Source organism: Rana temporaria, chromosome 8, assembly GCF_905171775.1.
Source record: "Rana temporaria chromosome 8, aRanTem1.1, whole genome shotgun sequence".
In the NCBI taxonomy this organism is placed as follows: Eukaryota; Metazoa; Chordata; class Amphibia; order Anura; family Ranidae; genus Rana; species Rana temporaria.
In genome coordinates this window covers 77741483-77759557 of record NC_053496.1, presented here as the reverse complement: position 1 = coordinate 77759557, position 18075 = coordinate 77741483, and the positions used below count along the sequence as shown (strand labels likewise).

The 18075-nt window shown below is 37.8% G+C and overlaps 1 protein-coding gene across 6 annotated transcripts in view; it reads left to right on the top strand.

Annotated features, from left to right (window-relative positions):
- The window catches only part of PCDH15 (protocadherin related 15), a 1266541-nt gene that overhangs the window by 1161244 nt on the left and 87222 nt on the right, over positions 1 to 18075 (top strand). For all 6 annotated transcript variants that reach the window (XM_040362073.1, XM_040362072.1, XM_040362074.1 and 3 more), the window contains one exon: positions 13876 to 14052. In XM_040362073.1, the coding sequence (XP_040218007.1) occupies positions 13876 to 14052 (177 nt within the window). The remainder of the gene's footprint in view (positions 1 to 13875; positions 14053 to 18075) is intronic.

The following is an 18075-nucleotide window of genomic DNA, read 5'->3' as shown; positions in this document are numbered from 1 at the left end:
TTGTGTAATATTTATATTACCTATGATCGTCAACTCCATCCATATTGATCATTTTTTATGTGTTTTAAGAACTTTGGTCTGTGTGGAAAAAAAAGAAATATAAATCCTAACAAAAATGTAAAGATTGGTCCAACATGTATTTTCTGTATTGATCATTTTTTATGTGTTTTAAGAACTTTGGTCTGTGTGGAAAAAAAAAGAAAGAAAGTGGTACATAGATAACCAGCTAGATACATCAGTACAGCTTTACCAGGATCAGAGAACATACAAATGTAAAGTATCAATTTATCTATCACAACACATACAGTACTGTATGATCCAAACATCTAGAAGTGCTATGAGAAGGCCATGACAATTTATTAAGAATTCAAAAGTACAGGTTTATCAGTCTCTAATTGCGATGAAAGAGGGTGTAACAGTCAACACATTTTAGAGATACACAACCCCCTTTTCTCAGGGAACCCATAAAATACATTGTCTGCTGCATCTTGTGTCACTCTGATTAAAGACCGATAAGCATTTACTTTTGTATTGTTTGGAAACTTGTGTGGCAATTGCATTGTGCTTCTACAAATTGTGCATTCTTCCCAGGGTGCTCCCTGGGGCCGCATGCTGTATGCGATCTGCCATAGTCAGAGCACTATACTTCATAAATAAATCTTTCCTGAATAATGGATTAAAAACGCCAGATCAAGTATTCAAATCCCCTCAAACTGTACCAACTAATCATCATGAAAAGAATAATGTATTTGGCCACAAAATGGTAAATGAAAGAAAATTGTTAATTTCAATATATATATATATATATATATATATATATATATATATATATATATATATATATATATATATATATATATATATATATATATATATTTTATGGAAGACGATGATACAGATACAAAGATGATAGATTATGGATTGCTATGTTGCATAGAGGAAAATGAAAAAGGGATCATTAATATACAGCCTATGCTTTGGATAAATCATGCTTACTATCCTGCTTCATTTGATTGAAAAGTTGATCTGAGTCACTATTCTGTGAGTTCTTTTGGACAGACAACTCAGCAGTCATTCATGTCACCAGCCAACCAAATGTGCAGAAGTATCTCAAATAATACATTTGGCCATTATAAAAATAATATAGGTGCTAACTGTGTAAAGAAGGATTGCTTATCTTATGCAAAACTATTACAGTGGGGATCGAAAGTTTGGGCACCCCAGGTAAAAATTTGTATTAATGTGCATAACGAAGTCAAGGAAAGATGGAAAAATCTCCAAAAGGCATCAAATTACAGATTAAACATTTTTATAATATGTCAAAAAAAGTTAGATTTTATTTCCATTATTTACCAAAAAATGGCGTCTGCAAAAGTTTGGGCACCCTGCAGAATTTATAGCATGCACTGCCCCCTTTGCAAAGCTGAGACCTGCCAGTGTCATGGATTGTTCTCAATCATCGTCTGGGAAGACCAGGTGATGTCAATCTCAAAGGTTTTAAATGCCCAGACTCATCCGACCTTGCCCCAACAATCAGCACCATGGGTTCTTCTAAGCCATGGGTCTTCAAACTATGGCCCTCCAGTTGTTCAGGAACTACAATTCCCATCATGCCTAGTCATGTCTGTGAATGTCAGTGTGTTACAATGCCTCATGGGATGTGTAGTTCTACAACAGCTGGAGGGCCGTTGTTTACGGATCCCTGTTCTAAGCAGTTATCTAGAAAACTGAAACTGAAAATAGTTGACACTCACAAAGCTGGAGAAGGCTATAAGAAGATAGCAAAGCGTTTTCAGATGTCAATATTCTCTGTTCGGAATGTAATTAAGAAATGGCAGTCATCAGGAACAGTGGAAGTTAAAGCAAGATCTGGAAGACCAAGAAAAATATCAGACAGAACAGCTTGCAGGATTGTGAGAAAAGCAATTCAAAACCCACGTGTCTGGCAGACACTGGAGATGTGGCACACTATTCCACTATAAAGAGATACTTGTACAAATATGGTCTTCATGGAAGAGTCATCAGAAGAAAACCTCTTCTTCATTCTCACCACAAAAATCAGCATTTGAACTTTGCAAATGAACATATAGACAAGCCTGATGCATTTTGGAAACAAGTTCTGTAGACCGATGAGGTTAAAATATAACTTTTTGGCCGGAATGAGCAAAGGTACGTTTGGAGAAGAAAGGGCACAGAATTTATGAAAAGAACCTCTGTCTAACTGTTAAGCATGGGGGTGGATCAATCATGCTTTGGGGTTGTATTGCAGCCAGTGGCACAGGGAAAATTTCACGAGTAGAAGGAAAAATGGATTCAATAAAACTTCATCAAATTTTGGATGGTAACTTAATGCCATCTGTAAAAAAACTGAAGTTAAAGAGAGGATGGCTTCTACAAATGGACAATGATCCTAAACACACCTCAAAATCCACGGGGGATTACATCAAGAGGCGTAAACTGAAGGTTTTGCCATGGCCTTCACAATCTCCTGACCTCAACATAATTGAAAATCTATGGATAGACCTTAAAAGAGCAGTGCGTGACAGACAGCCCAGAAATCTCAAAGAACTGGAAGACTTTTGTAAGGAAGAATGGGCAAAGATACCTCAAACAAGAATTGAAAAACTCTTGGCTGGCTACAAAAAGAGTTTACAAGCTGTGATACTTGCCAAAGGGGGCAGTACAAGATATTAACTCTGCAAGGTGCCCAAACTTTTGCAGATGACATTTTTTTGTTTTCTGTAATTTTGAAAGTGTAAATGATGGAAATCAAATCTAAATTTTTTTGACATATTATAAGAATGCCTAATCTGTAATTTGATGCCTTTTGGAGATTTTTCCATCTTTCCTTGGCTTCGTTATGCACATTAATACAAATGTTCTATCCCTACTGTATATAAGCTGCTTGCAATATTAGAATGAGATAAAGGACATACATGTGATTATGTAAATAATATTTGATATCAGAGTCCATACACATTTTGTTATCTCAGAGCATTCCCTAAATTTACATGTGGTTTTGTCTTTACCGACAGGTATGACAACATCTTAATCATCGATAATTGCAAGTCTGAACACTTCTCCACAACAGTGTATTATTATTATTATTATTATTATTATTATAATTATTATTATTATACATAATGAGTGCTCAACCTCTGGCCCTCCAGCTGTTCTGGAACTACAAGTCCCATCATGACTCTGCCATTGGAAGTCATGCTTGTAACTGTCTGCCTTGCAATGTATCATGGGACTTGTAGTTTCACAACAGCTGGAGGGCCACAGGTTGAGCACGCCTGTTATACAGGATTTATATAGCGCCAAAAGTTTGTGCAGCGCTTTACAACATGAGGGCAGACAGTACAGTTACAATACAATACTATACAGGAGGAATCAGAGGCGCCTGCTCATTAGAGCATACAATCTAGAAGATTTTACACTAAGTAATTTTTTTTAAATATGCATATATATTCCTATACAAATGTGTAACTCCACAGAAGCACTGGCTACATACAGGCTGAAACCTACAAAGACATTTCCCTTCTTTTTGAACTGATCTGAACAAAATTTGTTTTCATCAACAGACCATCAGGGTTGTCATAGCAACTAGCGCAGAGTTCATTTTTTTCGCAGAGGAACATTGGTAGTTATACTTGCACTTTATGTTAAAGGGCGTTAATCTTTTCATTATTATCAGAACTTCACAGACACCTAATTCTAAGAAATCAGCAGTGTAACAAGAAACTAGTGGGTTAAAGTTTATGAAGGAAATACACAAAGAATTGCCACTCTGTAAAGATTGTCCTTTACAAAACAGCACTGATAAAAAAGTGTAGACAGTATAGGGACTTTGGTTAAGATAATGTAAAATTGCAAAAATACTTCTCCTCTATACTAAAACGGGCTCTTGTTTGCTGCAATGAACTGTGTCCTCCTCCTAATCCACAATGCTTTTTTTTAAATGGGGTCATGCAATTTCCAATTACCTCTTTAAAAATAGGTGAAAACTGACAGTACACATTACTTGTTAAGCAGTGTGTTGTGGTGCCATTGATTTTTATGCTGGGTTCACACTGATGTGGTCTACCACATCACATATCATGTGTACAGGAATCGCACCAAATTCCTGTACAAATGACATGCAAATTCAGTGCAGTGTGACTTGAGCCCTACATTATGTTGGGCTCAGTTCGTACTGGATCCTCATCAAAAACGTGCAGGACATTTTTTTTTGTCCACACTGGAATCAAATTGCATTGGTGTTCAAACCTGATTCCATCTGATTCCATAGTTTGCGCTGAATTCTGTAAACTGATTTGGGGTTGTCATTAACTTTATATTGACACCCGCAGTGTTTTGCAGTGCACAGTGTAAACTGCCTGCGATTCTGATGCAGATGCAGTGTCCGCACTGCATCAGTGTGAACCCAGCCTTAATATAACCAGCAGAACTCAACTGATGTGCATATCAGTACACCATCATGCAGAGGTATTAACCATTTGATAATAAAGAATCTGGTGCATGTGTTAGGATTTTACCTAAAGTGAAGTTGTTCTTTACCAGATCCCCCTACCCCACCTATCAATGCCCACAGGTGCCACACATCAATGCTCCCCAGTGGTGCCAAACAGTGCCATCTAGCAGTGCTGTATATCAGTGTCGCCTACCAGTGCCCATCACTGTCCATCACTGCCACCCATCAGTGCCAATCACTGACACCTTTCAGTGCCCATCAGTGCCAATTATCAGTGTCACCTATTAGTGCCCTTCAGTGCTGCCCTTCAGTGCCCATCAGTGCCACCTCTCAGTTCCCACCAGTGCCACCTATTAGTGAAGGAGAAAAATTACCTGTTTTCAAAATTTTACAACAAAATATAAAACAGTTTTTTATCTATTTTTGGTATTTTTTCATTAAAAAAAAAACAGAGGTGATCAAATACCACCAAAAAAAGCTCTATTTGTGGGGAAAAAAATTCTGGGGACAATTGTCGTTCAAAGAGTGACAACGCTGAAAGCTGAAAAATTGGTCTGGGCAGGAGGGGGGTTTAAGTGCCCAGTAAGCAAGTGGTTAAATACTGTAAGCGGAGGAAGTCACGCACTCACCAAAATTCTTCTAGTCCCTGCTGGAATCCCCAGCCATGTAAACAAAGTAGAGGTTTCCCAGTGACATTATTAGCCATTTATGATCATGTCTGTAAATGATCATAGATGTCATCTGGTGACCCTGCACCCATGTATTTAGTAGCTGTCATCCACCAAACTTTTCATTCAGAAGGTGAGAAGTGAGCAGAATGTGTCTTTGCAGGTGGAATTGTTTTCTTTTAGTGGGCCGTCGGCCATTGGTCATCATGATTTACATGGTCCTGTATTTCTGGATGACATGATTTGATGATTTATTTACAATGAGGGAATATTTGGGGGATTTTTATTCTTTTAATTTGTCAAACATTGGGAGTATTGATTTTGAGGTTTCAACATTTCTTTTATGAATAAGTAGTGGTGCTATATACCTCATACTCATTCATGTGGCAAAGAGGGGGTACCTTGGTGCCCCTTTATTATTTACTTAGCCGCAATGCGCACTGGGAAATGTATGCGCCCCGGCGCATGCGCAGTAGCCAAAAAACTTCAAAAACGTGAGGTCAAGCCTCATTACCATTAAACACGCCCCCCTCCAACCCATTTGAATTAGGCGCCCTTATGCCCGCCCTAAGTAAGGAGGCAAGTAGTTTGAGAATACAGTACTTGCCTCTCTTACTTAAGGTGGCGTAGTGTAAACACGCTAGGCTATGCCGCCGCAAATTAGCGCGCCCCTACCTGAATCTACCTATTGGAGAGCAAACACCTGTTACATAAGTAACACATACCAGTATACTGAAGATCTAGATGAAAATCTGGCCTGAAGGTTTGAGGAGTGACTATCCACAGAGCTGATGGTGGTGCTTTGAAATGATAAAGCACAGTGACTGCATTGTAAATAGGCTGGAATAGTGAAGTTTACTATAAAAGGAAGAGATTTTTGAACTGTTATTGATGATGAATGTAGAAATTCATGTGCTTTAGTGCTGTTTTATAAATAGTTTAAGAATGTGTGTTTCTGGACTGCTGTAGGCACTGTTTATTGAAAAACATTATATCACAGATTATTGATACTTATACATGTGCAGTCAGTTTTTTACTTAATATAGATTGTAACCTGCAGGTGAATGCAATGTATTGACATAGACATTCTTGTGCTGGCTTCCTCCACTGAATATGTTCCTAACATATACTGTACATAGTAACTGATGTATATGTCCTTATATGAGTTTCCTGATAGGCACAAAAGGAAAATAATTATTTTTAAACAATAGTGTTTATTGAAAAAATTTCATGAGAAATACAGAAAAAAAGAAAGGAATGATTACATTCCAATCACAGTTCGCTTACAGTATAACAGAATACGTATTACAGCTCGAAGAAACAAGTAGACTTTTCAAGATTAAAATACAGTCTTCATACAGGTTATATCATCAGATAAACTTTAGGTACAGCTCAAATAAACGTGTCTAAACTCAAGGTTGGTATCCATGCAGTGTACTGTTTGATTCACCGGATTTACAAAAACACCTCTGACCTGGCCCATTGTGACCAGGGTCTCCATACATTCTGTGCCCTTTGGAGCTGGCCCTCACTAGATGCCAACATTAATTTGTAATTGTAATGCAAATTAACCAGGTCGAGGGTGTGTTCAATGGTCGGTACTTGGGGGGTCTTCCAAAGTCTTGTAATGGATAGTCTAGCTGTAAGGAGAATATTGGTTGCTACCACTCTCATTGGGCTATGAATTGAATCTATCGTCAGGTTTAGCAATGCCAAAGCTGGGGTAGGGGATATAAGGGTTTGAGAGATATCTGTCAAAATACGTAAGATCGTCACCCAATAAGGTTGTATGAGCGGACAGGCCCAAAGGATATGTAGAAGGTCGCCTCTTCCCGCGTTGCATCTCCAACAAATATCTGGGGTTGAGGCGCTGAATGATGCGATTCTTGTGGGGGTAAGATACCATCTGAGTGATATTTTTTGTGCAAGTTCCCAAAAGGCAGAGTTTTTAGTGGATTTGTAGATGGAGCGTAGGGCTGCCTGCCACTGTGATTCAGTAAAAGTGTGTCCCAGATCAGTGTCCTGGTGGAAGTGCGGTTTGACCTTGGTGAAAACTCATTTTTGATGGAGAATGTTGTAGAAAAGGGAAATTCCCTTCATCTTTGACATGGTTTGACAGGTTTGGTCAGAAAATTCCAAGCGCTGGGCGGAATAGTGTATGATGGATTGTCCATATGGGTAAAGCAGTGTTTGACCCTGAGATAATTAAAGAGTTCCGTACAGTGGGAATTAAAATTTCTCTTGCAATTGCAGAAATTATAATAATGTCCCTCCATGGGAGATGTCAGAAAATAATTCTTTTTAAATATATACAGTAAGCAAATACATTTTAGAACACTTTTTTTTTATTATTATTATTATTTATTTATTTATTTTTTATCTACAAGGAACAATCCAGTCCCTGCCTCATAGGAGCTTACACGGCAATGTCTCTGTCCCAGCAAACTAGACTCCCATACTGTACAAGGTTTACAGTTTTATGAAAGTCAATCAACCTACTAGTCAGGGCAAGCTTAAAAGCAAGGTTATTTAGGTTTTTGACTTCTGTGTTTAAGAAAGCTCTGTGTCTACAACATGTGAGCACTATGAATGGGTGAATCTGCCTGTGTTCAGTTCATAAACTTTGCAATGAACCACATTGAAGTCTATAGAGGGAAATTTTTGTTATCTCATTCTGTTAATGTGTAGGGATAATGAGCAAGCTATTGTCAAACTAAAGGCACAAGAAACTAAAATAAATACGGTACATAAAAAATAAACACAGAATTTTCAGCCCTCCCTTACAGACCCAACATACAATAGCAAAACTGGCTGCTGGGAGCCCACCCTTTTGTAGAAATGAGGCTGGGTTATCTATTCCCACAAATTATTGGCATTGTGACTTTGTTAACCAGGTGTATAGGCTATTCACTGCATTATAGGTTGTTCCTTATCTCTGGCAATGTTCCTGTGAAGTTTTTGGTCGAAAGTTTGAGATTTGCAAACTTCACAAATCCCAGGGATTTACTATGAAACCATGGTAGTGGGGAACCCCAAAAATATGTTTTATTACCACAATAAAACTCTATATTGATTACTGTATCTGACATTGATTTAGATGGACTGAATCTAGAAGTCCTATTATTAAAGAGATTGGGGTGATCTATGCAAGGACTTGAACAAACTTTGTTGTAGATTCCTATATTTTGTTATTCTGAAGGAATACTGTAAATGTTTGTCTGTTTCCATGTTCTGAGAGAATCTTTATGGGAGTGGTTTTATAATTATCAATCAGTTACTGCATCTGCAGGGCTCTAATGAGGCAAGCTGCAGGGTCTGCATTGCTTTAGATGGGATTTCCATTTGAGCTTATATCACAAAAAAATGAAATTTTTGTTGCAAGGGATGCTCAAAATCTGAATCTGGAATCTTGTATCTTAGTGCAGACTTCTGAGAAAACCAGTAAGCCAAACAAACACAAGCAGGAAATTTCATATCTGAGGGGTGTTCTGTACACATTTTGTGTACAGGACTCCTTCAGGTAGCCATATTGCATTTTACAGAAAATTACACTGCTGAAAATTGAAAAAAAAAGCAACCTTTATTAATATTCAATTACAATATGACTTGTGTGGCAATTGTATATGCTATATTATTATTTTGTATTTACCTTTTCCCCCACAAAAGTGGAGTTGTCCTTTAAATAATGTAGCAGGTACAGCACCTCTATGTCCACTGTATATTACAATGTTCCCTGTAACCTCTTGAGCTTCCTGCTGATGCAAATGCCTTTGCACATATATCACATGGCTAAATTCACACTTTGCATTTTTGAAATGCATGCAATTGGGTATGTTGTTAACAAGGCTCATGGCATGTGTTTTTGTGCACTAACATGCATTTATTAGGAATATTAACAATCTGTGTTCTGTATGTCCCTGCTCTTTTCAGTGTTCTCAAAAACATTTGTTGATGCCGTAAATTCCATGAAGATTATTTTTCCATAAACATACAGCATGGCAACATGGAAATATGGATGGGTCTCATTGATCTGAATGACAATTCTGTGTTTGCTGCATTTTCCCTGCAGTAGCAGACTGCTGTAGCTGTATTGTTCTGGGAAATGCTTAGAGGTGAAAGAAGCTGTTGTCATACAGACAAGAGCTTCTTTCTCTTTGTTGGGTGCTCACCTTAAAATGTTGTTCTCTGCCTGTCATTAATCATATGTAGCTAAATCTATCCTTGCTGCACGAAAAACCACAGGTATAAAAGTCTGAAGTGTGCATACAAATTATATCACCCTGTTAATAAATAGTAAAACAAATAAAAAAATAAGAACAAAACCCAATTTAGAACCTGCAGCATTTATATTACAGCTCTTGTTTCAAGATGCGAGAAGTGTAATACAGCGAAGGATGTTTTGTATTAGAGTTTTCTCACATAGTGTGTATGTAATTGTTTTTATATACAAGAGCTGTTACCATACATCAGGAATATACTGCTAAACCGATCATGAAATTGCTAAAATCCAGAGAGGAAAAATAAATGTTCCACTATAATGTAAAACAACGTTGCTCAAATATATATAAAATTACAATCACAGTTTATAAAAAAGAGCTAGATGGTTGAAATTTGGGGTAATGCAGTACCTACATGGCATTTTCTATTTGTTTGTTTTTTACAGTTGCACTTGTAATTATATTTCCATGTTTATTTTCAAGTAATGCTGTTGTTCAGAGCACATATAGCCTCAAGTGCCAAAGACACATAAACGAGTATATACAAATACAAAAAAGCGATACAACAAACCCCTCTATTATTAATGTACTGTAAAAAAAACAAAACAAAAAAAAAACACAATACAATAATTCTACATAGGTGGCTCAAACTCTTTACAATAATAAAAGCTATAAAAGCCTCTCTTGGTCTATACCACAGTATGCACATACAACTTTAAAGTGTGTTTTAAACAGACAGTTCTTAAAGAGAAAATAAAGGAGTACAATTTAGGGTGTGACATGTTCAAGCATCCCCTCATCTCCCCCCTAGCTCCCCTTCCCTCTGACAGTGGGCAGGGATTCCTCTCTCCCTCAGCCACTGTCATATTTGAAATCAGTGCAGTTGGGCAGCTCTGAGCGCTTGAAGCTCTGAATGAACAAACTACAAGCCCCTGGCTTATAGTTTCAGTGGACTACAAGCATGGTAATTAGCATTTTCATACACTTACACTTCCTACAGCTCTGAAACTGATAGCCCATACAGAGGTACGGGCACAGATCTGTATAAAGAGTGTGCAGGAGCCTAACATTGCACCCATGATCTTGAGTTTAATGCTCTGCTGTAAAACCAAATCCTCAATTGTCCCTCCTCACCCTCACTGTTAAAAACATTCCAACACAATTTAGAAGCATAGTGAACCATATACTAATTGCCGCCAGGCTAACAATCACTTCCAAATGGAAAACTAATTTATTACCTAATATCACTGAGGTAATTCAAATGGTTATAATGCAGCACTCTTATGAAAAACACTTTGCTGTTCAATCTCGCTTGGTACCCACTTTCAACAGCTAATGGGCACCATGGACATCTCGATTCTTCAATAAAGTCTAAACTCTCCAACACAGTCTAATTTCCTTAATAGAACTGCCCTTAGGAATAGAACTAGAGATACCAACCTAACTCTGGTACAAGTTTGTTCTTTTGTTCTATTGTTATTTATTTTCTTTGTTTTATTGTTGTTTTAAGTTTTTTTTTTTTTTCATGCTGTACAATTACGGTACACTGTTCAGCTTACTCTCTACTATAAGAGTATGCTAATCACAGTCAAGGATCATTTATAGTTATCCCTCTTTTTGATAATTATATACCTTCTCTGCATTGTATCTATTAAAGGGGTTGTGGCATCCACATTTAGCAGTAGGATGCGCAGTCCCTTCTACTAATACAGGATTATGCAGGTATGTCTTTCCTCACTCATGTCTTGTATCAAATTGAAAATTGTACTCTGTAAACCAATACTGTACTACTTTTTTTTCTTTCTATTTTAAAACTAATAAAGACAATTGAAAAGAGTTCAATGCTCTGCAGGCTCCTGGAAAAAATAAATAAATACAATTTTTTTCTGCAAAAATATATACACTATATGTATTTATTTTCACAAAAGTGAATTTATCGTTTAACTATCACTTGAGGATGTATCAGAACCATCATACTGCACAAAGTCTCTCAAACGTGCAAGATAGCTCAATGAAGAAAGATAACTGTCAATTCAACATACTAAAATGTGAGCATTTAAAGTGAGCACAGGTATACCTTATTTAATAATAGTAAATCTAAATTTTTCAGAATAAATACTTTGTTTACTAACCAGTGTCTACTGCAGGGGACTCAAACCGATGGCCCTCCAGCTGTTGCGGAACTACAAGTCCCATTATGTCTCTGCCTATGAGAGTAATGCTTGTAACTGTAAGCCTTGCAATGCCTCGTGGGAAATGTAGTTCTGCAACAGCTGGAGGGCCACCAGTTTGAGACCCCTGGTATACTGCTTTAGTAAATCAACACCACTGATGATAGTGACAATGTGCTATAAAAATCCACAGCAGTTCAACTATAGGACCAGAAATAGACAGTTAACCATAATAATAGATATTCAGGTATGGTTTTATGAACCATTGAGATTACAGCTTTCTCTGTATCAGTTACAGTTCTGACTCCCCAAAGCTCCCATTTACAGATTTGGGCACCAACACTTCTTGTCCTTATATGTATAAGAAGTGGGGAGAACAGTTGTCACTGAGGCAGAAAGAAAAACATTGTCAGAAGTTCTAAAATCTCTTCTCTCTATTAAGAATTTGCTTTTGTTTTTCTCTGTTTGGAGACATTTCCCATCACTTTCTGTTGTGACAGAGGAAATAACACAGCACATGGTGGACACACATTACAAAGAAAACCCCCAAAAATAAATATTTGGCAGAAATTTGACTTTAACCTTGAGGCCGCGTACACACGGTCGGACAAAACCGATGAGAATGGACCGAAGTTCAGTTTCATCGGTCCAAACCAACGGTGTGTATAGCCCATCGGTCTGTTTTCCTTCGGTCCAAAATTTTAAAACATGCTTCAAAATCGAACCGATGGACCGCTGACCGATCGGTCCAAACCGATGGTTAGTACAGAAAAGCATTGGTTCAAAACCCGCGCATGCTCAGAATCAAGTCGACACATGCTTAGAAGCATTGAACTTCGTTTTATTCAGCACGTTGTGTGTTTGACGTCCCCACATTCTGACCTGATTGGTTTTTGGAACGATGGTGTGTACGCACATCAGATCAACAGGCCACTTCAGCGGTGAACCGATCGAAATGGCCCGTCGGACCATTCTCATCGGTTTGGAAGCTCATTAGCTTTTGATTTTCAACTTTATCATCTCCGTGTCCACCATGTTGTATATAAATATGCCTCCTAATTCTGAATGTAGGAGAAATAGCAGACAAAGAAAAAAAAATGCAAAATGAATTCTGAACAATGCAGAAGATCAATGATGATACAAATGAAGGAACATCAGGAGAAGCAATCGATTAGCCTAGATCAATAATTTGAAATGAAAACCATTGATCTGATATCATATCAAAATTTCAAGGGAAATTCACTGTATAAGAGAATAGGCTAGGTTCATCTGTGCAGGGGTTTAAATAAATTACTAGGTGCACCCAAAAAACAGTTCATTCAAAAATCATTCTGGTAAGGGTAAAAAGTGATTCAGCAATGGTTAGGGAGCTGGAGTTGGTGCCCATACTTTGGATTTTTTTTTTTTTTTACGGTATGCAACTATTTTGATTTGCCACTAACTGTATTGCATTGCATCTAATTCTCCCTGAATCTTGTCAGAAGTAATAAGTGCCATAACCATGGTAGAGTATAAATTCTTGCTCAAAAGTTATAATTAAATACTGCACTCGTTTTTCTCAATCTGATAACTAGCGCAGAATATTTAATACTTTAAATCCTACAGACTTGAGCATTGAACAGCTGCTGATAAAACACAGGCATTTCCTGTTGCAAGATGCAGTTTTACGTTATTTGCATCTTAAAGTTTACAAAAGGTATTTTGTTCATTTTGTTTTACCTTGTTAATATATTTCAATAAAGATACATTTTATAAAATAGCTACTTATCAAAAAAGTAACTATGGCAGAATCTACATTTTAGGATATTTTTTAGATAAGATGTTTTTCTTTTTACAGAGCTTGTATTAATTTTGCAGCATCGAGTAGGCATAGTAGGATATGTTTTTTTGCATAATTTCTATTTGTATCATTCATTATAATGACCAAACAAGAGTGCACTGGTAATGAAATGGTGGACAACAGGGGTGAAATGGATACAGTAGAAACTGAAACCTACATTTATATTAGTTTCAAGCTGTAACCCTTCTGTTTACAACTGAAGTTGACATGTGTGCCTGACTCCACTAAAAACAGTGTCAGATTAGATTAAATTTGGATTCTGGGGTCTATTGTGTTATTCTGCTCTTTAAAGTTTACCTTTCATGCTAGTAAATGTATTTTGTTTTAAATGTTGTACTAATAAAGCTTTATGTTTTTCTCTTTAAATTTATTGTTATGCAGTACCTCAAAAGATCTGATCCAGAGATAAATATGCTTATAGATATGAGTATTGAGGGTGTAGCACAATAAGGAGAGCCAAGTTAACTAATGGATATTTTTGCTTGTTTCTTTTTTATGTTGATAGCATTTTAGAGCGTTATGTTCAAGACCAAATTCCAGGTGCTGCAGTTGTAGTAGAATCAATTGGTGCCAGAAGATATGGAGATGGCTTCTCTGAAGAGGACTACACTCAGTGTGACCTGATGATTTACGCTGTTGACCCTCAGACAAACAGGGCAATATCACGTAATGAACTTTTTAAGTATGTATCTAATTAACAGATAAACAAAGCCTTCTTATTCAAAGTTTATCCTTGACCTCATTTACTGTAATTGTTTTCAACATATGACCATAAGTTAAAACAGACAGGGCACAGAATTGTATTAAAAGAGGGATACGTTTAACCGGTTAAAACCCGGACCAATTTGCAGGTTAAGGACCTGGCCCCTTTTTGCGATTCGGCACTGCGTCGCTTTAACTGACAACTGCGCGGTCGTGCGACGTGGCTCCGAAACAAACTTTTGGTGGTATTTGATCACCACTGTGTTTTTTATTTGTTGTGCTATAAACAAAAATAGAGCGACAATTTAAAAAAAAAATGCAATATTTTTAACTTTTTGCTATAATAAATATCCCCAAAAATATATAAAAAAAATGTTTTCCCTCAGTTTAGGCCGATACGTATTCTTCTACATATTTTTGGTAAAAAAAATTGCAGGGAACAGACGATCAGTGACAAGCCACAGAGAAGAACGGGGAAGGTTTGTTTACACTCACCTCTCCCCATTTTTCAGCTCCTGTGACCGATCGCGGGACACCGGCGGCGATCGGGTCCATGGGTCCCGCGGGCATAGTCCCGGAGCTTTGAACTGGGTCGTGAGCAGTGACCCACAGCTGGGCTCTTAAAGGGGACGTACCTGTACGTCCATATGCCCAGCTGTGCCATTCTGTCGACGTTTATCCTCGTGCGGCAGTCCTTAAGTGATTAATAGACCAAAAAACATCTCTTGACTTACATTATAGTAAGTGCCTGAGAAAGAAGAATCTCCAAAATTCAGACAAGTGCCAATGAGTCCCAGTAAAAAGCCAGTGGAAAGCCAGCACTGATGCCCTAGACCAATTCAGCTGGTGTATGTGTGCAGCATTAGTGGCAGTCTGAGGAGGCTTCATTTACTTTATGTAAAATGCAGAGCAATATAAAGGTGATAAATACTTAATTGCACCTACCATTCTTCAGCATCAAATAAATGGTGCCTGCAGTACCTCAAGGGAGCACCCAAGAGCAATTAAATATGGGGCTCTATGATTTTCTAAGCACCAGTTAGTGTAAATTTAAGATAAAAGTATTCCTTAAAAGTAAACTGTACAAATACTCAAGAGAATACAACCTACCAACTAATGGCTTTTTATCATTTCATTGCATGCCTGGTTATACAGGTCACCTAGTTATGTGAAAATACGTTTTATAGAAGTATTTTTTATTATAATTTAGAGTACCATTGTGTTCTTGCATCACCTAATCGCCAACCTATGATTATAAACCAGCCAGAGATTTCCAATTAAACCTACTGTACAAAAAAAAAAAAGTATTTACATTTGTGATCCATCCCCACCTTATTATAAAGAATTTGTGTTATACATGTTATCTCTGAAAATATATTTTAAAAGGTTAGGAATGCATTAGAGCCCAAGGTAAATTAGGAGATAGCTGATGTCAGAAGGTCTAGAAGAGACACAGCCAAAAAAATGCTTGGCAGCTGAACTCTCTTTGAGCTGAGCATCTGTAACAAGCAATTGAGGGCGTTCGTTGCATTCTGCAAGTAAATTAATTCTTTGAGCTAAATCCTCTCTCATAGTTTATTGTTACCTGAGACATATTTAGGAGAGTATGCTGAAGTTGTTGTAGTAAACTATTATTAATAACTATTTTATAAAAAATTCTAGGACTAAAAGAGCATACATGATTAAACTGACAGTTATAAACCATCTATTTAAAGCCTCATACATCTGTAAAAATTATTTATCAATAAACATGATAGCAAAAAGATGAAAATGCTCACAAAATAAATTGTGTGGAGGTTCACTTCAATTTAAGTGCCAAAGAAATAAGTAAACAGGGGTTTACTTTTTACATGATTGGATAATTTAAATAAATCTTATCATAAAGAATTCATAAATATTCTTTAAAGCAATCTAATGTTAGTACAGCAATCTCCACTGCTGTGCTATTGTGTTCTGACAGGGGGACAATCCCCCTGCTAGAGCACTCCGGTCAACGCTCTCAAGGGGGCTCTGATGTAAGTGGACTCTGATGTAAGCGGACTCTGATGTAAGTGAACTCTGATGTAAGGGGGCTCTGATGTAAGCGGACTCTGATGTAAGGGGGCTCTGATGTAAGGGGGCTCTGATGTAAGGGGGCTCTGATGTAAGAGGGCAGGAGGAGCTGGAGATCTGCACAGTGAGCAGAGAGTAAAAGGGGCACTATGATTACAGAGAAAAGGGGGGATAATTGCAGGGGCACTGTAATATAAAGGGACCTGTCTGTAAAGGGGCACTGTAATAATTACAGTGCCACTTTACAGTGCTGTCCCCATTATATCACAGTGTCCCCTGTACATTACAGTGTGGAAAAGACCGACACCAGTCACCCTTGTGAATGCATAGCAAATCCCCCCCCATTCCTGAATAAATTGGCTGCTCAGTCTTAAATACCCGGGCCTATTTTTTGGCCCAGTCCGGGCCTGCTGATGACCAGCAAAACCCATCTCCACAATCATGAACTCTGGTTAAGACCAGTTCATGCTTAGACCCCACAGCTTGGGTAAACGTGCATCATCCGCAGGGTCACCTAATCATGTACTTATCCTGCCTCTCTACTGCCTCTCTACTGCTATAGCTGCTGGTCTCCATTGCCTGAAAAAACTATAGTAGTCATATATCAACTGGCTGAGATTCAGCCTTACTCAGATTCAGGTTTGGAACTGTGGGAAGAATTGTGTTCCCATTCTTTTATAATATTTTATTGTAAAAAAAATATAATAATAATAACCTAAGAACCCTTGACAGGCTTTTGTTGGTGCCACAATGGGATATTTTCCCTCACATTTTTATGGTCACTGTGACGTAAGGTAAGATAAATCTCTCCAACAGGAACACAGACAAAAGTATAATCACTTTTTTTAAGTCTATGGAGGAAGAGCCAGGCCATTTTAATGCTTTATTTTGCTCTTTTTAATAATGTTAAAGCGGAGTCGGGTGACACCACCCTGCATACACATCCCCGTTTGCACATTAGCCCCGGTAACTGACTGTTCCCCTTACTCTCCACACCAGACTGGATGATTAAGACTGTCCCCCCACGCAATCTTGCCCCAATTTAGGCATCCTATCTTTCCATAATTACTCAGGTATAGACAAAGTCCTATATACACGTAAATTGAGTGCTGCCTCTACGCTGAGCCTTACACCTGGTAGGTTGTGATTGGGGCGACTGCTTTGTCTTTGTATGGTTACAGAAATATATTGAATGTGTTCTTTGGATTTTGATTATTGGATACAACGTTTGTGTGGATATATTTTCATGAGTAAGGACTTTTCCATTCTGTATGTGACTATGATGCTCACTCACCTTTTGTTTGTATGAAAAAGTGTGTCCCCGCGGGGCTCCCTCCTCCTCTCCCGGCTGCTGGGCCAATAGGAGAGAGGAGCAGGGCCTTGTGCATGCGCAGTAGGGTTCCCGGGGTGAAAACTAAAGGCTACACTGCCGGGTTCCCTTACCCGCAATGGCGGCGGCAGCACCCGACAGCTGATGGAAACATCAGCTGTGGTGCCAACATCCATCCTCATGATATAATAGAGGAGTGGGTACACAGCAATGAAAAGTATATTTCCTGGATTGCATATTACATTATATCCAACTACCAGGAAGGAAGAAAACTGTATTTATTGGTTTACTGTTTAATGTAATATTATGTTTTCAGATAGACAAGAGTTAATATTTTTTAAGTGCATAATATATAACACAAGAGTCACTGCAAGAGAGTAAAACATCTACAAATACGACAATAATGTTATAGTAGTTACGATATGTGGACATAGGGACAATTTCATTGCAAACACTTTTTAATTTCCTAGACTTGTCAATATATTTAGCAAAAGAATAAAAAACTATGGGGCACTGTTATATATTTGGAGAATATTATTAAATGCATGCAGCTGCATCTATGAATTGATGTTGTGCTCTAGTGACATCTAGTGTAAAGCTCAGCATTCTTATATGCCAATA